The sequence below is a fragment of the Pleurodeles waltl genome, chromosome 8 (genome assembly GCF_031143425.1).
Source record: "Pleurodeles waltl isolate 20211129_DDA chromosome 8, aPleWal1.hap1.20221129, whole genome shotgun sequence".
Classification (NCBI taxonomy): domain Eukaryota; kingdom Metazoa; phylum Chordata; class Amphibia; order Caudata; family Salamandridae; genus Pleurodeles; species Pleurodeles waltl.
Window position 1 is genome coordinate 1,442,480,828 of NC_090447.1, and position 25,163 is coordinate 1,442,505,990.

The 25,163-nt window shown below is 43.0% G+C and overlaps 1 protein-coding gene across 2 annotated transcripts in view; it reads left to right on the forward strand.

Annotated features, from left to right (window-relative positions):
* The window catches only part of UMODL1 (uromodulin like 1), a 499,986-nt gene that overhangs the window by 216,377 nt on the left and 258,446 nt on the right, over positions 1–25,163 (forward strand). For both annotated transcript variants that reach the window (XM_069202600.1, XM_069202601.1), the window contains exons 9-10: positions 615–727; positions 14,323–14,530. In XM_069202600.1, the coding sequence (XP_069058701.1) occupies positions 615–727; positions 14,323–14,530 (321 nt within the window). The remainder of the gene's footprint in view (positions 1–614; positions 728–14,322; positions 14,531–25,163) is intronic.

Genomic DNA, 25,163 nt, shown 5'->3' on the forward strand with positions numbered 1-25,163 from the left:
CATAGCTTCAGTAGTCAGGTTTAGGTCTAGCATAGTTTGACCTATCACTGGTGCAGCCATCATAGCTTGCCTGGGTAGTAACAAGAAGCTATATCATTGTCTGTATGGTCATAGTTTTGACTATCACTGCCGGAGCTATCACATTTACGTATCTGGTAATCTGTGCAGTTGATGTTAGAGCTATGATAACCTGTGCATTGACTAGTAGAACAATCAAGACCAGGCATTCACTGCTAGGGCTATCACAGATCACTACTAGAGTCATGAGTATTTCAATCAGGGTATCACAGACAGAGTTAGCTTCATAACAATGGTGGCACCATATTCAATGGAATGTGACTTTGTGGTAGATTATACTGCCAAATTGCCTGAATGTCATAAGGTAACACTAACCTCTAGTTATGTGCAATTGTACTATAGAGATTTGAAGCATGGAAGGTCTGTCTTGTAGAAGGTCAGTCTGTAATTGTTCATGAGTCCTGTGGGCAGTTTTTAGAAGTAATAAAAGGTCATTCTTAGAAGGTTGAAAGGAGAATTAACATTTACATTTACATTTTTGTAAACGAACTTGTGGAGAAATTATGTTTTACCGATTTTTGCTTGTCCTTTCTTAGATGCAGCAATAGTGACTGGTTCATTGAGGATCACAAACTACAATTTTACAGAGACATTCAACAACACAAGCAGCTTGGAATACCAGAACTTTACAAGTATGCTAGAACAAGAGGTAATACTGAAAGACCTTGGCACTTCATGTTTAACAACGCACAACAGATAAAGCTGTAGGCGCCCTATAAATAAAATGCCAGAACAAAGTGTAAAGGCCGAGCAAGGAGATCATGTGCATTAAACTATAGGAACTATGTAGTTTGAACTGTATAATTATAGTCATTAAGGCACATAGGAACTGACTCACAAACAGATGAAGCATTGATAAGTCCAGTAGGTCAGGGCTTTTACTGAAAGTGTTTCTTCATTGGTTGCAAGTTTGTCTCTGAAGTTGATTGGATGGGTGATGGGATTAATGAGAGAAAAAGTCAATGGCTAGGTGATGTGTGAGTGGGTAACTGAATAAATGAGAAGTGCAATGGAATGAGTGCTACTAGGACAATGGTAACAGATGCAAGTGCAGCAGAATACCAAAACTTGCAGCAAAATGAGATAAGGTTTAGCAGCAGAATAAGAGGTATTGAAAATTGAGATGTAGATGCAGCAGAACAGGAAAGATAACAGGTGTTTCACAATGAGAGCTGAAGGTGCACTGGAAAAAGTGATGCTGGTGCAGTGGTCTGAGAGATCCAACAGAATAAGAGATGTAGGTGTAGCAAAAACAGAGGTGCAGAAAATGAGAGATGCAAGTGCAGCAGCTCGGTGAGGTGTAAAGCAGAATAAGAAGTGCTGTAGAAGGGTAAAAATGTGAAGGCACAAAGGAATGAGAGAACCACCTATAGTAGAATTAGATAAGCCATTACATGAAATGAAGTAGAATGAGCTGAGTCGATTAAGAGCAGCAAAAGGTGCAAGTGCAGCAGAGTATGATGCACAGTTGCTGCGTTATGTGTTTCTGTACAATGAAAATGTGAAGCCGCAAGAATTGTGCCATTCACCTTTTTCAGACTTTCCCCTTGCTCCTAGTGTGCTTCCTTCAAAAAACTGCACAGTTGCAAAACTGAAAAAACTAAAGTATGACCACGTTAGGGCCAATAAACATACAAATAGAAGAATGAATATAAAGGTTAGATTAACTAAACGTGCAAACACATGAAGCTGTAACTAAAACTGAAAATCTGCAAACTCTGAATGAAGAGCTTACCTAGCTTACAATTCAATCCAAGTAATTGTTCCCCAGGCATCAGTGATAGATTTTCTGTGGCAATATCAAAATCGTCACACGCAAGTAAGCACCAAAGGCAAACATTACTCTTCATGATCCATCTAAAACTGAAGATGAAATGAGCAAACCTCTCACCAACAGCAGACTGCAAACTCCTCAATCAAAAAACATGAACAGCACCCACGAAGCAAGTAATAAAAGCAGGAAACTCAGATTACTTTCGCTCAAAATATAAATCGCTAAACCTATGCTTACTGAGTTAACAAATTAAGGTAAATCTCTGAAACCGTTCTTAACCTCAACTCTAGAAAGACTAGAGATAATAAAAGGATTACTTGATGACATGGAAAAAAGATGACAGTGTGAAGAGTATAGAATGCTTTGAATTCTTCTTTTCTTGAACCTTAAAGATTGAGTTTGAAGTACATAAAGTGCGACAGGCCTAGGAAGATATTGGAAACAGGAGCAGAAGAAATGATGTAAAATTATATGGCATCCCTGAACGAAAAGAAAACAATGACACTGTCTTCCTCTTATCTAGGAAGCTGCCCAGCTTGCTAGATATTATGAGCAGTGAGCAATTAATCATTCAATGTGCCCATCGACTGGGCTTTCCTTCCTGATGAAAACAAACCCAGAGGTACTATGATGTCTTTTTTTCTACTCACTCAGGCCACCATGATCCTGTGGCCAGTAAAGGAACAAGGTTGCATGGTGTGGCCAAAATGTATAAATCTGACAAGATTTGGCAAACTCTACAGAGACAAGGAAAAAGAATTTGTTAAGCAACACCTTTCTATGTTTCATTAAGCTAACCAACCTTTTCCTCATAAAAAAGCATTTTGGCTTCCTGCGTTGTTTTTTTTTCTCAGCAGATCATCTTAACTAAGCAATATTAATAACATACATTACATGGAATGTCAAAGAAATTAATAGTCTGGTCAAGAAGAAAGCTATACCTTAGAAAGCTGGAAATTAGCACTGCTTTTATTCAGGTTCACCAAACTGAATGAATCAGAATATTTTAAACTGAAAAGAACTTAGTTTGAAGGCATATTATTCCCACGAGCTAGCAACACAGAACCATATTTTCCTAATTATCAGACAAGAGAGGCAGATAGGTTTCGGCCACCACCCTGACTGGCAGCGTCACTTACAATTTACTCAACATTTACCCTCCAAATTCCAGGAATACCTACTGCTGAAAAGAAATGTATCATGTAATCAGAGATATCCCACACCTTCAAAATCGGATTGTATCAACACCATCCTCAATAAGTAATCCATTGCTAGTTACCTCCACAAGAATTTCCAAATGGTGTTCCACAAGGTCAGAGAAAATGAGACTCGACAGACATCTGACACCTGGTGAACACTACCAAACAGGAATTTACTGTATTTTCTTCTTTAACTTCTTTAATTCTTACCTCCTCAATATTATCACATAAACTGACATTGGAGCATTCAGACCATCGGACAATGCTCCAATCACACTCATGCTTAAGAATAAACAGATCTACAATACTAACCGTGGATCATGACTGTAAGAAACTGGATTATTGTTTTGGGGTGGGTGACTGCTCACCTGAAGGAATAATCATAACTCTTTTCAGGGTGAACCCCCAAAGTCACTAATTTAACCTGAGCTCAGTTTCTGGTAGTCATGGTGCAGAGCAGACTGGCCTAACTTAGGACAATGTGTAAAGTACTTATGTAGTAACTAATCTGTAATAAAGGCAAAAGAGCTAACAATAAAAGTCATAACCCGACTTAGAAAAATAGAGAAGAAAAATAAATGAACCAAATGACACCACGATAACAAATATGCAATAAGGGGAATCAGAGATATACATTTTTAAAGATTAAAATGAAAATAGCACCAAAAAGCCTAAAGCGCCAGTGACCGTCAAAGAGCGCAGTAGACCGGAACCTAGGCATGATTTGAAGTCGATTGTGATGGAGCCATGGTTAGATACGTCACATAGATTTGTCCTGGTGAAAGTCTGGAAGTCAGTAGTTAAAAAGAGTTGCAAAGTCCTAACCTGAAAAGGGACTTTGTAATTTTTTGAAGAAAAATCAGCCTCATGGCAGAGCAAAAATGAAATTGTAGCATCCACTCCAGAACTTTCAGTCAGATACCATCCATGGCCCCAACTAAACTCTAGAGCTTTTGATGTTTTTGCTTAAAAAATGAAAAGGGACATTGTTGTTTTTTTTAGACATGCTAGGGTCTTTCAGGGGGGTGATTCTGTAATTAATTCCAATGCCATTGAACTGCTGGTTGTATTCTTTTGTGAAAGGCCCCCTTTACCTCTGGAACTTTGGAGCAAAAGTTTTCAAAAGTTTCCAAACCTTTTCCTGGTACCCATGCATTCACAGGAGTACACGTGCTTCTGTGTCCCCAGGACTTCAGAGTGGGGCACCTAGAGACTCTCATGGTTCCAGGCAGAGGCCACCAGCTGGGTTCAGTCAAGATCCAGTACCCACGGCCCCAGTATAGACCATGGAAGAGTCATCCACATCTGTGTGTCTCTTCTTATACCATCCATCATGGGTGTGAAATTATCAGTGCACGCATCCCTTTCCAAATCAGTTAGCTGTATACCCAAGTATCTGATATTATGTGCAGAGATTTGCACACCATGTTCTTGCACCCAGTCATCCAGGTTCTCTACTGGGTACAGAGGGTTAAGTCTTGATTTGTTCTACTTAGCTTCTAGTCCTAAAAGACAACAAAACATCTGCAGAATCTTCATCATAGTGGGTCTGGATGTTTCCGGACTGATAATGTAGATAAGAAGTTCAAATGCATACAGTGTTTCCCGCTGGGCTGGCGGGCGACCGCCAGGAGGCCGCCCGCAAGCCCAGCGGGAAACCCCTTCCCACGAGGAAGCCGGCTCCGAATGGAGCCGGCGGAGTGGGAAGGGTGCGACGGGTGCAGTTGCACCCGTCGCGAATTTCAGTGTCTGCTGAGCAGACACTGAAATTCTTTGTGGGGCCCTCTTACGGGGGCCCCTGCAGTGCCCATGCCATTGGCATGGGGACTGCAGGGGCCCCCAGGGGCCCCACAACACCCCATACCGCCATCCTGTTCCTGGCGGCCGAACCGCCAGTAACAGGATGGCGGTATGGGGTGTCGGAATCCCCATGGCGGCGCAGCAAGCTGCGCTGCCATTGAGGATTCCTTTGGGCATCGGAAAACCGGCGGGAGACCGCCGGTTTTCCCTTTCTGACCGCGGCCAAACCGCCAGGGTAGGAATGACCCCCAATATGTTTTTAGTGTTGGTACCCTATGACCTCTTCTGAGGTCTTTAATAATGCAGACTAGTGGTTTGATTACCAGTGCAAATAGTAAGGGAGAGAGGGGGCATCCCTATTGCACCCCTCTCTCCAGTTTGAATGGTGGTGAAAGTGTCCCCCCTACTCTAATCCTAACCTGCAGTCCAGTGTATAGTGTGTGTCTATAAACAAAGAACTGCAAACAAAAATCCATTTATACTAAAAGTGAGGATAGATAGACCCATGGAACATTATCGAAGGCTTACTCTAAGTCGACAAATAATAATCTAAGTGGACTGTGTTCCCACTGGCCCAGGAATAGAGCATTAAAGGCCCAATGAATGTCACGTCTGGCCACTCTGTAGAACATAAAACCACTTTGGTCTGTATGAATGACAGTGTTTATGATTCTGGGTAGGTGGTTAACCAATATTTTCACTAGGATTTGTACCTTAGCATTAATTAAGGAAATTGGTCTGTAAGAATCTCTTCTCTCTGGAGGTGTTTCCAGTTTCAAGTGATTTACAGTATGGGTCTTGCCCAGACCCAAGGGGAATCTCCTCTCCACCATGGCACTTTCAAATAGATCTAGGGTTGCATCACAAAGGTGCTTAGACATTTGAAGAGTTCCATCAGGAAGCCATAAAAACCTATTTTTTTAAAGTTACCTTTCATTAATATTATAAAAAATTTGACTTCCCTATTGAACTGGAATTTTAATAATCTTAAAAATAGTGATTTAATTACTTGTTTAGCTGGCCCCATTTCTGAGATACAGTATTAGTATTTTAATCTGTACTCTGATTTTCAAGAAAGGGCAGCTATGCCTGCCCCAGTAAAAATACCTTTTAAGGCCCTGTCACTGTTGGGACATGGTAATATTAATATTCTCCTTGCCCCGCTTTTAAATACGTTGCACCCTGCCTCGTAGGCTACAAATCCTGCAAATGGTTCAATTAATAATCCCCGCCGACACTAGAAAAAACGTGACCCACGCCCTCGTCACGAGCCGCCTGGACTACGGCAACACCCTCTACACTGGGACCACCGCCAAGCTCCAAAAACGCATGCAACGTATTCAAAACGCCTTGGCCCGCCTCATCCTCGACGTACCCCGCAACAGCCACATCTCCGCACACCTGAGACACCTGCATTGGCTCCCAGTCAGCAAAAGGATCACCTTTCGACTTCTCACCCACGCACACAAAGCCCTCCACAACAAGGGACCGGAATACCTCAACCGACGCCTCAGCTTCTACGTCCCCACCCGCCTCCTCCGTTCCTCTGGCCTCGCACTCGCTACCGTCCCTCGCATCCGCCGCTCCACGGCGGGTGGGAGATCTTTCTCCTTCCTGGCGGCCAAGACCTGGAACTCCCTCCCCACCACCCTCAGGACCACCCAGGACCACTCCGCTTTCCTGAGACTCCTAAAAACCTGGCTTTTCGAGCAGCAGTAACCCCCCTCTTTCCCCTAGCGCCTTGAGACCCGCACGGGTGAGTAGCGCGCTTTATAAATGTTAATGATTTGATTTGATAAAAGGATGGCCCTTAGGGTAAAGAGTATTGACAGGTAAAGACAGATTGCAGTGCAGGTGTCACACTGCAGCAGTCAGGCTACACAGGGGAGGCCTGAAGCTGTGTTTGCACTGCCACTATAGTGGATGGCGCAATAGGCGCTGAAGACCACATGTGGTATTCAAATTCCAGGCCCTGGCAACCTTTTCTGCATCATATACTAGGGACTTACACGCAAGTAAATGTGCCAACAGAGAATGCGTCAATTTAACTGGGTTTAAAGGTAGAGCACATGCATTTTACTCCTGGTTAGCACTGGTAAAGTGCAGAGAGTTCTAAAGTCAGCAAAAATAATGTTCAGAAAAAGATGAGTAATCTGGAGTGATAACCAAAACAGAAGAATTTCTCAAAAGCAACATAAGAGAGGCAATCTCCGTTGAAATGACTTGGGACACATATGAAGCAACTTTATGAAGTGAAATCATTGCTCAAGATGCTAAGAAGAAGGCAAAAAGCTGCGGCAGTTAAGGAAACCCTACTAGAGAAAAGGCCTTGAAAAACAATACATTAAATTTGTTTTAAAGACCCACTTATACAGCGCTCCTAAAACTTCAAAATAAATTCAAATGAAGTGTATCATTTAGCATACCACATTCTACTCAGTATTAAATCTAAATATCATATCGGTGGCAACAGAGGAGGTGAACTCTTTGCCAATTATATCACAGCAAATACAGAGAAGAAAAAAAATAATTGCCTTTAAAAGCAAACGTGGTCTTCTGAACAGCAAAGACACAGAGGTAGCCAGGAGTTTTAAAGACCTGCAAGACTTTCAACCAATTCTCATAATTGCCAAATGTTTATGCTCACAGTGGAAATATTCTGACTACTCACTCCTTAAAGAAGAAATTTCAGTTGAATAAATTAAGATGTGCTACAAATATATGTAAAAACAAACCCTCCCTGTTCCAATATCATTCTGCCGACCAACTTTTTAATACCTCAGAAGTTCCAATCTCTCTGTGAATATTTCCCCACATACGCTGGTATATTATTTGGGTGTAGTCAATGTAGCATTCAAATATATATATACTTTTATACTTTTCTCAATGTTTGTTAGTCTCAAGTTGGAGAAGTAAATCTTTTCCTCCCAATTTATGCACTTTTCCCAATGTTTGTTGCACTGGAGTCAGAATGGTACATATAACCCTCCCCTTTCCCTGCAGAGTATGCACTTTTTCCATTGTTTGTTAAAGTCAAGTTAGAATAGTAAAATGTGACATCCCCAGCCTCAGTATAGGCACTTTCCCAAATGTTTGTTGGACTGCAGTTAGAATAGTAAATTTGAGACATCTCTCCTCATATATGCACTTTCCCCAATATAGTAACTCTGACTCCCAAATCCCCATAATGTTTGGTTGATGGGAGTTGAAATGGTAAATCTGACCTACCCACGCATGTATGTATTTTCCCCAATGTTTCTTATAGTGGAGTAAGGATATTAAATATGCCTCCCCCAGGTGTATGCCCGTTCCCAGATGTTTGCTTGAATGGAGTTAGAACAGTAACTCTGTTACCCACAATTTGAGCACATTCTTACACCCCTGACCCCTACTTCCCAATTTATTCACTTTCCTCAATGTTTCTTAGCCTGGACAAAAATTAGTATCTTGCCCCTCAAATATATGTACTTTTTCCAAGATCTGTAAGATTGGACTTAGAATAGTAAATAGGATTCCCCGCCCAACATGCATAGACCTTTCCCAGTGTTTGTAGGATTGCAGTTGCAACAGTGTATGTGAATTTTTTCTTATTTGTTTATATTTTAAGTTTTTTCTTATTAACATAAGGCCTCTTTTTACATAATTTTTTCTATAAAATATGTTGAGGATATTTAAATAAAACACAGTTTAAAAATATTTATGTTTCTTTTTGTCTGTTCTCATTTGAAATTGTTATATTATGTTATTATGTTTTGTTGTGTGTTTTAGTTTTTGAAAAACAGGGTTTGTAATATGTTTGTAAATGTATTTTTCATTGTTTAATACTTATTATATGCTTTCAAATGAAAAAAGAATAATTGTGCATGCTTGTATTATGTTTTATTATTTCATAGAAATTATTAATATCTTATTTTTCAATGAATGTATCACAATTACTTGTATATTTACATGTGCTAATGTATAATTTAAGATTAGAATTTGTGTATTGTTTCTAAATGTTTTTTTAACTAAATGCTAAAAAAATATTAATGTTAGTTCTAACATATTTGTTTGAATTAAGGGCCAGATGTACGTAGCTTTAGGTTTGTGGTTTCCTTATAGAAAATTTTTTCTATTCACTATTAGGAAATCGCAAACAGCTAAGTCGAACGGTGTGTTTTACACTGTTTGTGATTCCCAGTGGGCCGCAATTGACCTACCTCATTAATATTCATGACGTAGGTCACAATGTGCAACCCATAGGGAATCACTAAAACAGACGGGAATGGTGGCCCGCTGGGGACAGCAGACCACCATGTCTGTCTTTGTTTTCAAATAAAGCATTTTTTTTTTATTTTGACCATTTTCCTTGAAGGAAAATGGGATGCATTTCAAGAACAAAAACAAAAACGTTTTCCTTTCATTTTTAGGAGTAGGCAGTGGGACCACTGCGTGCCCTTAAAAATTGTTTTGGTGACCCCTTCCCGTTTGCAATCCCTTGGTGACCCCTTCTCGTTTGCGAATGGGTTGCCACCAAATTGAATTTGGTGGCAAAAAGCGAAGGTTTTGCAACCACATTTCAGTTGCAAAACATTCATACCACTGCGAGTCGCTATTAGGAAGGGATGGCCTTAACACTCCCCTTCGTAATACAGAATTGCTAACCCATTTTGCGATTTGGTTATAGGTTAATGAATAGCAAGATAGGGTTTGATTCATAGGAAAATGTTCTTTTTACGTTGCAAATGGCCAGAGTCGCAGAATTGGACCATTTGTGAGCTTAAAAAAACTTTGCACAGCTGGCCCCAAATGAATAAAAAGGTGTTATATTACTTCCTAATTTTGTATGCTTTTTAAAAATGTATTGTACTTTTAATTTTTTTTTTAATGTTTATTCTATTTTAATACATATACTTCCATATGCAATGCCTATTTACTGTGGTGGTCAGTAGACTTGAACATTACACTACATGTATCTGGTTGATATTTTGGTCCTTCAGATTTTTTCCACAAAAATGTAGTACAGCAATATTTTGGAGGTCGACATTCTGTTATACAACCTTCATTGCTTTATTCCCACCTTCATGTTGTGCTGATGTGTGCTTTCTCCAGTTATGACTTCCTAAGTGGTCATTTGCCACCAACAAAGTATTTGTTTTAGCTTTAAGAAAGAGACTCTGCATCCTGTAGTAGCCTACATTCCAATTCCCAAATTTCTCTTTTGAATTTAGTCTAAGTTTTAGGTAGGTCTCATCACCCTCCATATGTAGTTCCCATACATTTACCTCTGATAATGACCTTGAAAGCCTCTCATACTAGGCCTGCCAGTTCCACTGAATCTTTATTGGTCATAACAAAGTCCTTTACTACTTCACCTATATTAAGTAAATGTGGTGCACCTTGCAGTGCTTTTCATTTGTAATCTCCAAAGAGGGATCTCGAAGCTCCCCAGGATCCCAAGTGCCACGTGATTCTCAGTGGTACATGCTCTGAGATGGACCTACTGAGATACTCAGTCTTGTTAAATCCATGTTTTCAGGTTGTGATAGGGTGAAAGCAATGAATGGGTATTGTGTGTGCAGAGAGGGGGGATGAAAAACAAGTAGCCTTTAGCCTTTTCATAGTTTGTGCACCATAGTTCATTAATATTGACATTACTCAGGCCTTCTTTAAACTCTCCTTGATGATCCAAAACTTTTTCACACTTTATCTGCTCATCCAATGTTTTAGATTCTGTATGAGCAGGTCAGGTGAAGCACAATATTTAAAGAAAGCCTCTTTTTTGTATGGCAAGCAGTTTTGCTATGGATGAGAGGTCCCACGTGGATATACTTGGCAAACTGGGCAGGGGGAGGAAGCTTGAGGTGTGCATGCTCCTGCTACCTGGTTCAAGAGAACCTGATCATGGAGAGTGCTGTGCAGGAGAGAACAAATAATGCTGATCCTTTCCTTTATCCCATCTGTATGTCAACCTGGTGGACAGCAGCACACAAAACATCTGCAAACTCTTTAAGTCTTTACTTCCCTGATTAGCAGAGCAGATTGTTGAGTGGAAAAAAAAAACTTTTGTAAGCTGTCATGGTTTCTCAGTTGGTATGATAGTCCTTGAAGAAACATCAAAGGTGCAAGTTTGAGTACAGAAAAGTTGGAATTTCCCCACATGATTAAGGGGGTTATTCTAACTTTGGAGGAGGTGTTAATCCGTCCCAAAAGTGACGGAAAAGTGACGGATTTACCACCAGCCGTATTACGAGTCCATTATATCCTATGGAACTCGTAATACGGCTGGTGGTATATCCGTCACTTTACCGTCACTTTTGGGACGGATTAACACTCCTCCAAAGTTAGAATAACCCCCTAAGTGTCAAATAATGTTTTTTTATCATGCTACCACATTCTCAACACTGATAACAATAAATATGCTTTCTGGGCGAAACTCAATAACTGCCAGCAGGTTTAAATTGGTGAGTGGAAATGGTACAGATAAACTCCAATCAAAACAATTCTTGTTCCTTCAGACATTTTCCACATTTTCCTGAGCTATGATGGCTTATTTTAAATGCCTTTTACCGCCAGTGCAGTCATGGTTAAAATATGAGAAAAAAGTGCAAAGCTCAAGAACGTTTTCCTCATGTTTTCCCCATGAAACCTACATGTATAAGTATAAATAAGGCTGTAATTGTTTCAGATATTGCAGTGGAGGCCATTTGCAGTGATTTTGCAAATGCTCCAGAACAATCTGAAATCCTGTCCAAATTAAAATTGAACTCTTTCATCTACAAAATCCGAGGGTCTGTGTATGGAATAGGCAAATCTGAGAAATGCATGAGGAAAGTTTAATCATCTACATTCTGAGAATATGTCTTAACAAATATCACCACCATGCCCTATAATGAACCACTGTTTTCATGTGTCATCTCCTAGAGTTTGTTATAACTTGTCTGATCTTATGTAGAACTTAATTTGAAGCTTAATTTGACATGTCCCACATTGTAAAATGTGTCTCTTATAAGATTGCAATTTTAACATTTCTCAGTTATTGACAGGACCTAATTCTGTGTCTCTTGACCACACTATTCATTCCTGCACATTCTAGTATGTTAGATTGGAGTTACCTGTTGAATTCTAATTGTGACTATTAACTATACCAACACCTAATTTTTCACATCTCCATGTGAAAAACCAATGTCACTGCCATATGCAGACCACCTATTGCCTCCTTTTCGTACGGACGCAGTTAATTCCCCGACATGACTGCATTATTTTAGGAGCATTTGTGGTCTCAGCTACAATTTAACAGTGAAACATATTATGTGGACTTGCCATAAAGCAGCAACTGTGGACCATGCTTAATCTATCTGCTAGAGACTCTGTTTGAAAAGCCCATTTCCTTGTGACTTACACATAATCTCCTTAGTATGTATTGTTACATATCTAATGTATTTCACAACAGTCTTGCGATCCCAGTCTTTCAGCACCTTCTCTGGTTGATCAAAGAAACATCTTTTCCTTTGTACATTGATTTTCAACCTAGGCAATGGCAATAGCACATGGGCTACATGTTGCTCGGGTAGTATGTGTTTAATATCGCCAAAGGTGTTTTGCTTCTTCCATGTTCCCATGCCAAAGTTGGAGTAGAAGGACAGTCTGTTGCTATTGTACATGATTTCCTTTTGTTGTAGAGCCCTTGTGACAATCTTAACCTTGTCTTTAAATTGCTGCATGTGAATCATTATCATTCATGTGAGGCCATGGCGTGTGCCTCTGCGTGGTGGACTACTGTCCTCTGTCTATTTAAATACTACATAAGACCTCTTGGTCAACAATTACATGGGATGTAATTATGTCCTTTCTGGTAAACCTAGGAGTCTCACATTATTTATCCATGACCTGTCCTTTTATCATCCAGTTTCTTTGCTAATTATTGTTCTTCAGTTAAATCTCTTACAATATCGTTAGAAATATTGTCAGAATCGGATGTTTTCGGTTCCACATTTGTCGGTTTCTATCTGATCCTATCTAAATCTTGACATAGGAGGATGACATTATTGGTCACATTATCAATGTTTTCAGTGATTTGTTTATTGCCATCTATCATGAATAGTTTCAGCTCAGTTATGGATGGTCACTCAGCATTCATGGCTTCTCCCATTATCATCATTGCAGTTGCAGATGTGGTCTAAGCCATTGTCTTAGTGATCACTCGGGTGAAGAGATGCCTCGGTTACAGCATACATAGTTTTAATTTGTTCAAGTGACTCATTGATAAAAAACATTTTGGAAGCTTTGTGTCACAGTTTTTGTGTCATCACTCTAGGTTTTGCTGATCTCTCTTTTTCCATATTTAAAGTGTCAGCTTGTACAGAATATAAATTGAGGCTTCTTGATCGATAGGAATCATCACCCTCATTAGGTCCTCTTCAGTTCTAAGTCTCCATCTTAGTGGGATTTTCAGGTACACCACACCCAATTGAATCAGTTCCTTCCTCTAGGCCTACGTTTGTGGCACTGCTTGGGTCCTGTTCCTGCCCTATCTACAGCCTGGCCCTGTGTCCAAATCAGACGTGGCTGCTCCCCTGAACATTACAGGCCTCTGACCTTTTCTTCCACAGCCTTTGACTGTGTCCGACAGAGCTGCTGGTGACCTAAGGGTCTGGCTCTGATGCCAACCAGACAGGATCCTCCACTGCCTTCCCATCTCTAGGACAGCAATAAATACGTGAGCATAAATCTTGGTGTTTGGAAGACTCATCTGCACTCATTTTCAGATAGAGGTATTCAACAGGGGAAGGGACCAGAATTTTGAATGTCCCTATTTGCCTAATTACTTTGCAGTTTAGGGTGCCAGATCTTAGTAGCTCTCCTTCTTCAGTTTTCACCTCTGTTTTAATATTTGGCTACCTTACTTGTGTGTAGTTACTGAAAATGTTTTGATTTTTTATTTGTTGTTCATTTAGTGATCAATATTTTTCTGCAAATATCATATCATTAATGCATTGTTATAAAACATATTTACATTATGATGATCACGTTTTAGTCTTTTGGTGAAGAATTATATTTCTTAAAACATTCAGAACTCCAGTCTTAGACATAGTTTCTGGTCTTGTTGTGTGAGGTTAGAGTTTTCTCTATTTCCAATCTAAAATGATTATTATTGCGAGATGGTGGTTCACTATACCACATGGAGTATATTACATGTTAAACCTCATGACAATATTAGTGCATTCACTACATTTACAACCAAACAGTATATTCTAAGGTAAGTATGCATTTAATACTCATAGTTCCACTTATAGTTACTCACAAAGTGAGCACTGGTCACCTTAAGAATAATTATGATGTACATATCTTACAAAACAGTGGTATGTTGAAGCAGTGGATGCAATGTTTTTGAATGTCAATATTAATGACTTTGGCATAGTGTCATAGAGCTATTGCTTGCAAGCCTCCTTCTACTCCATTTACCATGCTAAGATGTTACTTTTTTCCTAGCTTCTAGATGCATTGTCACACACAATTGCAAAAGAAAAGCTGAGACTGAAAATCATCTCTCTGAGAGCAGGAAGCATAATCGCTGAATTTAAAGTGATTATAATGGATACGGATATCGCTGTGAATATTTCAAGAATGAGAGACTCTCTTTCATATCTCAACCAGAGCAAAACCTTTGTGATTGATCCTAGCAGCTCTTCATTGGAAGGTAAAAACCATGTAGTATAAGGTTGGAAGGAGCATTGTAAAACAGCACAAGTGTTATTGCCACATGATGAGTTAGTGCCATTAAATATGAGGCCAAAATGAACATCTTAGGCATATATCCTTACTAAATAAGAAGGGCAAATGAAATGAATCATGCTCTTGGCTCTTTCATAACGCTTTGTAAATTCTTAGGCAATTAACTTTGAAAGATCAACATAAATGGTACATACACAAACAGTTTGGGGAATGACAATAACAATGTAATATAAATGCCTGATTAAATTTATAGTGCCTTCTGTATCCATAGTGTATCTATAGTGTCACAGTTTCAACCGTGACAAAGGTCCCACTGGGACAGAAATGCGTTGTTTGGCTTCAAAATAAAATTGAGGACAGCACCGTGCTGGGAGTGCCGCTGTTTCTTTATTTTAAGGAGCATTTTGAGTTGATATATTATCACTAAAAAAAACAAAGGCTACAGGGACATTATAGTTAGTTATAGTAGGTTCTGAATTTACTTTCACAAAACCATGGCCCTCGCCATGCGTGTTTTTTTCTTCAATAATTCGACTTCTAATGTTTTATTGGTATTATAAAAATGTCATGAGTGCTGTCATTTCTAGGGTAATTAGCGGTGCATGGCGAGGGCACGAGTTATAGTAACCTTAGGCCGCAAGTTATAGTTACTTGAAATAACAAACCATAAAAGCTGAAATTCTCTGGTTTTGTTTGAATAAATTTAGAACCTAATCATAATGCCCCTGTAACCCTTGTTTTTTAAAAAGTGAATTTCTAAGTTTTTTTAAATTGTATTTCCTAACTATAATGTCCCTGTAACCTTTGTTTTTTCAGTAAATTTCTATGTTTTTTTTTTTACCAGTGATCAGGCCCTGCGGCCAACGCCCTATACCCACCTGACCCTGTGCTGTGCACAGCCTTTGGCTGTGTGCAGCGGGAGGTGGCCGCTGGACCTCTCTCTCTGGGCATGAGAATAGGTGTGAGAGGGTGTCTCTGGGTGCAAGAGTGGGTGTGAGAGTGTCTGTCTGGGTGTGAAAGTGGGTGTGAAAGGGTCTATGTGGATGTGAGAGTGGGTGAGAGAGAGTCTGTCTGGGTGTGAGAGTAGGTGTAAGAGGGTGTCTGGGTGTGACAGTGGGTGTGAGAGTGTCTCTGTGAGAGGGTGTGTGAATGTCTGTGTCGGTCTGTGAGTGTATGTGTAAGAGCCTAAGTAGGTCTGTAACTGGGTGGATGAGTGTCTGAGTGGGTCTGTGAGTGTGTACAGGAGTCTGTAAGTGGGTCTGCGAGTGGGTGCATAAGTCTCCGAGTGGGTCTGTGATTGGGTTTGTAACTCACTAAGTGGGTCTGTGAGTGGTTGTGTGAGTATCTGAGTGGATCTGTGAGTGGTGCATGAATCTCTGAGTGGGTGCATGAGTGTCTGAGTGTGTCTGTAAGTGGGTGTGTGAGTGTCTGTGTGGGTATGTGTTAGAAATGGGGTTTCTGGTTGGCTAGGGTATGCACCTCAGCCAGGCAGAACCCACCCACTCTAGTCAGTGGAAGGGAGTAACACGTCCAGGATAACCCCTGCTCACTCCCTTGGTAGCTTGGCACGAGCAGTCAGATGTCACCCGGAGGCAATGTGTAAAGCGTTTGCACAACATACGCAACACATGTGACGCACTATCCCCACCACAAAGGAAACACAGCACCAAATTATATGAAAATATACTGTATTGTACACAATGTAATTATTAGACCAAACATCACATATCAGTAGTATCCTGCTAACTTAGCAGTTGTCAGAACGATACACACTAGTTACTTTTCAAACTAGCAGTAGTCATATATAACACACAGGTTACTCAGTATTCTGCAACATAAGCAGTAGTCAGGAAACATGTTATTACGCCAAAGCACTTGTCATAAGAATATCATAAACGCCCATATTAGGAACATTATAAAAACATATGGGAAGTCAGAAAAACATATTAGCATGTTATGCCCATAAAAGGGACATTTGCATACACATATGAAGTCATCATAAACAGGTAGGCAATATATAAATCAGAAAAAGCCTCTAGCAAGAACTTAGGCCATATATATTTTCTGGTAGGGGTACCTGCTTTTCTGATGAGGCACCTCCAGTTCCAAGGAACGAAGAAGGGGCCCATGGCGCTCCTCTGTGCAACTCTGGGGTAGAGGGGGGCCAGTACGCACCCCCTGTGTTACTGATGGGCCCCTCCTAGGGCCCCTGATCGCTGGGGGACCCCCCGGGCCTTCCCTGGCCCTGCAACAAAGGGGGGCTTCAACAATGACCCCAAACAATGATCGGGGCCCGGCGGCGCGGGGAGCCTCCCATGAGGCTTCCACCCCGCCCGCCCTCCTCCGTGACCACAATTGCTGGAGCTTCACGTTCCTACAGCAGCGACTGGGGGGGGGAGAGGGTCCTCCTCTCCTCTTCCCCTGTGTCCTGCTCTCTGGATGAGGTCTCTCTCCCTCCTGGGGCCATTTTGACGCACTCGCCCGCACCCAATCTGGTGCGCAAGTGCTCCTGCTCTCAGCCACAGTGAATAGGCCTAAGTCTGGGCCTACTGGTGCCTCGGAGGCGCTCCTCTGAGCGAACACCGCCGCGGGGGCACCAAGTTACTTCTTTTGTATTTTCCTCGTGTCCCGGGGGCACCAAAAGCAGAATGTCTCTGACTCGCTTGGTTAATTAAGGAGCCCGGGTTGCAGCGGTGAAATGGGGCACAGCGACGTGCTTTTCAAAGCAGTAGGGCATCATATTAAGCCAGGGTCGTGGCGGTGAATTCTGGCAATGAGCGCTTTTAAAGCGCTAGCTTCGAAGGAGAAGCAAGGCAATCGTCATAAAGCGCTTTCCAAAGCGCTGGGGCAAAATAAAGCACTCCTCGTGCTGTAGGTGGATACAGGGGTCAGGGGCCACAGCACCCTGCCCCTGGAGAACGAAATCAAAGGAGCACAGTGCGGCAGAGCCCAGCAGCAGGCCAGCACAAGGTAAATGCAGGCAAGTGGCAGTTCCTTTTAGGTGACCCAGCAGGTCACAGGTCAGACCAGCAGCAGCAGTCCCTGGCGGTTCCTGGTGGTGAGTCCCTCCAGCCGCATTGTGTCAAGTTCCAAAATGTCTCCAAATTGTGGGGAAAACTCCCCTGTACTTATACTCAGTCTTTTCAGTGTTTTACAATGGTGGGGGAGAGGAGGTTCCAACCAGTTAGAGTTGGTTCTGGGAGTGCCCCCTCTCTCCTCCAGCACAGGCTCCAGACATCAGTTGGGGGTAAACAACCCTATTGTGTGAGGCCAAGGCACAGTCTTTACAAATGTAGGTGTGCCCTGCCTCTCCCTTCTTTCAGCCCAGGAAGACTATTCAGTATGCAGACGCATCTCTGTGACACCTCCACCCTCCCTGTGTACAGGCTTTCTGCAAAGTATGCACAAAGCCCCAACTGTCACCCTGACCAGAAGTGGATTGGAATCAAGCTTCAAAACACCAGAGTCATAAGCACAGAGAAATGCACACTTTCTAGAAGTGGCATTTTTGTAATAGTAATACCTAATACACCCACACCAGTGAGCAGCATTTATTATCACCATCACAACCATACCAAAGATGCCTACACTACCCCTCATAAATCAGACAATACCCCTTACACATAAGGCAGGGCATTTCTAATGCAATCCTATGAGAAGGCAGCACTCACAGCAGTGAGACACCAAGTTAGGCTGTTTGTCACTACCAGGACAGGCCACACTACCTGGCACATGCCCTGCCTTCTACATACATGGCACCCTGTGTAGTTCTCCTTGGGTAAATGTCCAGTGCGTATTCTACACTACAGCTGTGTAATGGAGCCCAAGGAAATGTCCCCAGTGACCTTATGTGTGTTTTGGCAACATGATTGTTCCTCATGCCTGTTTCTCTAGAATTATGTGATAAGATGAATTCTATACAAAGGCCAACAAGACTATAAAGACGGTAATCTCCACCAAACCAGGGTAGTTCCTCTTATCTACATGAAGCAAGTGCTTCATTGTTTTGTGGAGATGTTCTCATATTCCTCGGCATGAAGAATGCGCCATCAAAATTGGCAGGGAATGCACTGGGGGGACCCTTTGGAAAGCTGTCCATCATCCTGGCAAAAGGGTAAAAACATGCATAGTACTAAGGTGGATGCAGCGGGGCCAAGTGGGCGCAGCTTTCTGGTGATTTGCACATTTGCACAATCTTAGCAATGTAAAGGGAGACCCCTGGACTTTAGGGGACGGGGGCTGTGCACCCACCCAGCTGATTTTGGCTCCTAGGGACCCCACCTCCAGGGCCCACCACTAATAAATAGGGGAGGGGGCCATGTGGCCCCCAATACCCTGTCTGATTTGAGCCCATGGGACCCCATCACCTGGGGCCTACCTCCATTTAATTGGGAAGGGGGCCACATTGCCCTCCTCCTCAGGCTGATCTTGGCCTCCGGGTCCCCATCCCTCGGGCCTAGCCTTCATTAAACAGGGGGGCAGGCGACCCCCTCCCTGGGCCAATTTTGGCCCCAGGGATCCCATTACCTGGCCCAGCCATCTCTCCTGGGTGCCCTACAGGTACCCAGTGATCAATGGGACTGTGGGGGGAGCCTCATGGCCCCCACTGTCCCAGCCGGCCCCCCACCTCCTGCGGGAGCCAGCTTTGCTGTCACAGCTCCCTGTCTGTGAGAACAATAATTTCCTCAGTTTCCCTGCCTGCATGTCAGCGAGCAGGGCAACAGAGGAAACCGCCGCTGTCAGCAAGCGAGAGCTGTTTGACAGCTCTTGCTCGCTGGTAACGGACTTGTGTTTGCTCTGACTTGACGAGGGCTGTCAAAGCTTCTGCCAAGTCAGAGCAAACAGCTATGTCCTGAGTGTGGACACCCCGGGACATAGCAGGAGCCACCCCTGGGGGTGGGTGTCCCCAGGTCCATTATTGGCTCCACTAGCCATTAATGCCCCCCCCCCCTCCCCCTTTCAACATTTAAACAACCCTGGGGGTCCACAAAGGACCTTCCATCTTATTTTATTTCACCTCTGGGAGGTGACGCTCCCTGTGGCTGCAGGGGGGCCACACGCCCCCCTTATTTTGAAACAATTGCCTAAGGGAAGTGGCGGTCCCCGGGGCTGGTAATACAGTTTCAGCCCCAGGGAGGTAGAGGTCCAGAGGGCCTGAGGGAGGTCTGCTGGACCCCGCTTACTATAATTAAAAGATTTTGCCTGGCGAGGTGATGGGCTCCGGGACATAAATAAGCCTTTTTTTTCTTCATTATGGCCCCAAGTCCTGGCCCACCTAAAACAAGTGCAGGAGACCAATTTGCGACCCCATTGCAAATTTGCAGCAAAACTCTTTTTTTTTAAAAGTGCTTTTTTGCCCTGGAGGGGACCCTCTGAGACTCCAGGACCAGAGCAAAGGGGTCAGGATGTCAATACCCTGCCCCTTTTCTTTTTTGTTCTCTTTTTTCTGGGACTTGGTTAAAGCCAAGTCCCAAGATGGCTGCCAAGACTTCCTTGTTGAAGTGTTGTCAGCCAATCACATCTCAGCATGAGATCTGTAGAATTTGCAAAGCCTTCGTGCTTCTAGATATCTATATTTCTTTTTCTTTTAATGTCTCAAACACTACTGAAATGATTTACACCAAACAACAAAAGTGTAATCTGCATATCGAAAGCTACCTTTCTGCCAAATTTGGTGCAATGCCCTCCAGTGGTTTGGACTGTAGTCATGTTGGGAATTAGCATGGGAAATGCACTTTTATTGACCCTCTCTTTTTCTCGCCCCGCTTGATGGATCACCCCAAAACTTCCCATGCACAACAAGATTCTTTGGCACATTCTATTTGGAAAGTTTTAGTGCCAAAGATATAGGCAAGCCAACAACGCTTTTCAATAGAAACATGGTCTCAACCATAACTTCCTACTGCAAAAACGCTTTTTCAATGGAAACATGGTCCTAACTATAACTACCTACTGCAGAAATATATATATATAATTTCAGGAAGGGTTGTACCCAAGTTATAAATGTAAGGGATCTTGTATATATATATGTGGTGAGAGTCACTTAGACCAGGATAAATGAATGTTTTATTTGAAGAAAGGTACAGGGAATTACACAAAAATGTATAATAGGAGATATAATGAGGCACAATATGCTTATGATAACTGGTTTTATTGTTGAAGTATTATACATGTGAGGATATGATTGATGATTCTATGACAGTGAAGAAATCGACATACCAAATATGTATGCGGATTGCAAATTATTTTTTGCCAAATTAGTTTTTTTAATAATAAGTACTACGGATCCCAGAATGCCTCATTATGGGCACAAGTGGGACACTATAAATAGTAGACATAGAAAACGCACTCACTAACTGTGAGCAAGACTTCGGAGTTGAAACGAGTCGGTGGTGGTTTACCTGATGAAATAAGACTGAAATAAATTTGTAAAGTCACTTTCCTGGAGTGCAGCGTATTGTGAACTTTTTGTGGGAAAAAAAAAATATATATATGCACTTAAAATTCCAAAGGCTACATAGACATTATAGTTAGGCTCACATTTCAAACATACAAAACCATAGATATTCAGCAGTTATAGTTAGAGAAATTTCAAGTAATTATAACTCGTGCCCTAACGTAACTATAATCTGTGCCCTGGCCATGCCCTGTTTTCTCATCAATAATGTTAGTGCAAATGTTACTGTGATATTATAAATGATGTAATAGGAGATGTCATGAGTGCTGTAATATATGGGGTAATTAGCAGTGCATGGCGAGGGCGCGAGATATGGTTACCTTAGAGCAGGAGTTATAGTTACTTGAGATAACTATAACTATAACAGGTGAATTTGTATGGTTTTGTACATCTAAAATGTGAAGCTAACCATAACGTCCCTGTAACCTTTGTTTTGTAAGTGAATTTCTATTTTTGTTTTAAATTCTATTTCCTAACTATAACCTTCCTGTAACCTTTGTTTTTTTTCAGTGAATTTCTTTGTTTTTTTAACGTAATTTTCATGACTATATATCAATCCAACCACCACTGTGCATGGCGAAGGCCGTACATGTCTGGGGTTTGCTGCAGGGCCTGGCCTGTGGCTAGTCCCTGTGGCCAACCAGTATAACCACCCAACTCCGCAGTGAGCATGGCCTTTGGCTGTGCAAAGCTGGGGTTGGCCGCAGGGCCTGGCCTGCACCCAGTCCTTGTATCCAAACCATATAACCACCCCTCCCTAGGGCCAATCTCAGCCACAGGGACCCCATCACCCAGGACATGGCCATTTGATCCGGGTGCCCCCCAGGGCACCCAATGGCAGTGTTGAGTACCATGAGGGGAGCCTGAAGGCCCCTGCGGTCCAAACTGGCTTCCCGCCTCCTGCCAACATTGCTGTCACAGAGTGGGAGCTGCAATAGTAGCTCCCTCTATGTGACAGAAGTTTCCTCTGTGTCCCTGCCTACGTCTTTGCTCGCAGGTAGACAGAGGAAACCTCTACTCAGAGTGAGGGAGAGCTGTTCGACAGTTCTCCATTGCTGCAAGCAAGGTGTTTGGTGTGACTTTGCGACAGCTGTCAAAGCTGGGCCCCCGCACTCAATTTGCAAAGTTCCCCAGGGAGCTGCTGGCCCTCCCGCACTCAATTAGAAAAGTGCCGTTGGGAGGTGCCGGCCCCCCTGCACTGAATTTCCAAAGTGCCCCAGGGAGGTGGTGGTCCCCGGGGCTGCAAGCGGGCTGGGTGGCCCCCTTCACTCAATCTGCAAAGTACCCCGGGGAGATGGCAGTCCCCAGGGCTGTGTGGGGCAGCGCAGCACCCGCACTCTGTTTGCAAAGTGCCCTGGAGAGGTGGGGGTCCCTAGGGCTGCAGGGTGGGGGTGATGCAGCTCCCCACATTATAGTTAAAAAGTGCCCTGAGAAGGGGTTTGGGCCCCGGGGCTGAGGGGGCCCCCGCATTGTGTTGGTCTTTAGCCCTTGGGACATGTTAGTCCCTGGGAATGCGGGGGGCTGCATGCCCCCCCCACATAGAAATTGTGAATGCCCCCAGGACCTGCCCCACCCCTGGTCCCTTGTCTTTCTTCACTTTTTTTGTGGGACTCGACTCAAGCCAAGTCCAAAGATAGCTGCCAACACATCCTCGTTTAAAGTGTTGTGAGCCAATCAGAACCGTGCATTTCCCTGCACGAGCTCCTCATTATTTGTGAATACATTGTGAAGGATCCATGTCCCTAGATATACACTTTTTTCCCTTTAATATCTCAAAAACTACTTGTTGAATTTACACTAAATTAGCAAATACGTAATCTGTGTACCTAAAGCCATCTTTCTGCCACATTTGGTGTAATTCCGTCCAGTGGTTTGGGCTGAAGTCGTGACTAAAGTTCGTATGGGAAGTAACATGGGAAACAACCTTTTTGAACCCACCTTTTTCTCGGCCCCCACTTGACAGATCACCCTTTCTGTGTGCATCAAGAACCACAAGGGCACTAATTGTGGAAAATGTGGTGAAGATTAGTCAAATGGTGCCAAAGATATAGGCAAGTCAAAAAACTTTTTTTTCTACGGAAACATGGTCCTAACTATAACTACCTAGTGGCCACAGCCACAAGGTAATATACATATATATATATTCACAGAAAAAAAAGCTTACAGGGACTTTATAGTTAGGTTCTGAATTTACTTGTACAAATCCAAAGAAATTCAGCAGTTATAGTTAGAGTTCTTTCAAGTAACTATAACTCACGCCCTAAGATAACTATAACTCGCTCCCTCGCCATGCACAGTTGTCTCATCAATAATTTAATAGCAAATGTTTCAGTGAGAATGATGTCTGATATACTTAGAATCAGATATTTGTGTACATTTTGAAATAAAAAATGTATCTGTCATTTAAAAAATAAAGTTTTCTTACTTTACTATGAAAAAAAAAAGAGGGAAACAAGTCCAGCTGGCCACGAACCCTCAATGCTCACTGTGAAGGCCTGTGACCTTCACACTGAGCTATTGCTTTTCATTTTTAAATGTTTCTTTAGCCTTTTATGGGCTATATGGGACCGCGAGGGAGCCCATAAGGGCTCCTCGCAGTCCCTGCATATATATTTATCTATTTGTTTGCATTTATTTGATTTTTTTTTTAATGTCCTTTACGGGCTGTATGGCACCATGGGGGAAGCATTAATGCTTCCCTCACGGTGCCATTGCTTCTCCAAGCAAGGAGCTGCTTTAACAGCAGCTCCGTGCTTGCTGAAGCAAATCTTTCATCTCTGTCTCCTGCACATGTGCAGGGGACAGAGATGAAGGATCCTCTCTTTGACAGTGGAACCCGCTTTACAGATCCCTCTGTCAAACAGCAGACTGTTTGTTGTGTCTTGGGCTTGGCTGCAGCTTCAGAGACATAACAGGAGCGGGCCCTGGGGGACAAAGCAGGAGCAGGCCCTGGGGTTGGCGGTCCCTAGGGCCATATTTTTATTGTTGATCACGGGGCTGTGCGGAGGCTGTTCACCCCTGTTAGAAAATGGGTCTTTGGTTGACAGTCAGGTTACCCCCTGTTCAAGCAAGGACCCTCACTCTAGTCAGGGTAAAAGAGAATCACCCTCAGCTAACCCCTGCTTACCCCCTTGGTAGCTTGGCAGAGCAGTAGGCTTAACTTCAGAGCGCTAGGTGTAAAGTATTTGTACCAACACACACAGTAACTTAATGAAAAACACTACAAAATGACACAACACCAGTTTAGAAAAATAGGAAATATTTATCTAAACAAAACAAGACCAAAACGACAAAAATCCGACATACACAAGTCAAGTTATGAATTTTTAAAGATTAAACTCAAAAATAGAGTTTAGAAACAAAAATGCTTTGATGATATGTTAATACGGTGTCGTGACGGAGTGGTTCCCAACAAGCCGACACCAGCGGCGCCAGACCCCCAAGTACAGTACCTTTGGTGAAGAGTGAAAACAAGCCGATGCGCGAAGTCGGGGATTGCGGCGTCTGTGCGAAACATTGGAACCACGCACTTCGAGCGGCGTCGGTCACGACGTGGTGCGGCGACTTCCACGGACTCGTGGACTTCAGCGGGGCTGCTGCGGCGTCGGGCCTGCGAAGAGCGTCGCGTTCCAGCGAAGGTCACGGCGTCAGGTGCAGGCGACGTTACCGGATTCAGCAGCGGCGTCGGTCTGGAGTTCTCCGAAGTCGATTTCCTTGGATTCCACCAGCTTTCCTTTCAAGGGCCCAGGGACTGGATAGGGCACCACTTGTCAGATCAGGAGTCTCTCCAGAGACTCCAGGTGCTGGCAGAGAGAAGTCTTTGCTGTCCCTGAGACTTCAAACAACAGGAGGCAAGTTCTACATCAAGCCCTTGGAGATTTCTTCACAAGATGGAAGGCACACAAAGTCCAGTCTTTGCCCTCTTACTCTGGCAGAAGCAGCACTTCAGGAAAGCTCCACAAAGCACAGTCAAAGGCAGGGCAGCACTTCTTCCTCAGCTATCAGCTCTTCTCCAGGCAGAGGTTCCTCTTGGTTCCAGAAGTGTTTCTCAAGTCTGTAGATTTGGGTGCCCTTCTTATACCCATTTTAGTCTTTGAAGTCACCTTTCTTCAAAGGGGACTCACACCTACTTGTGAAATCC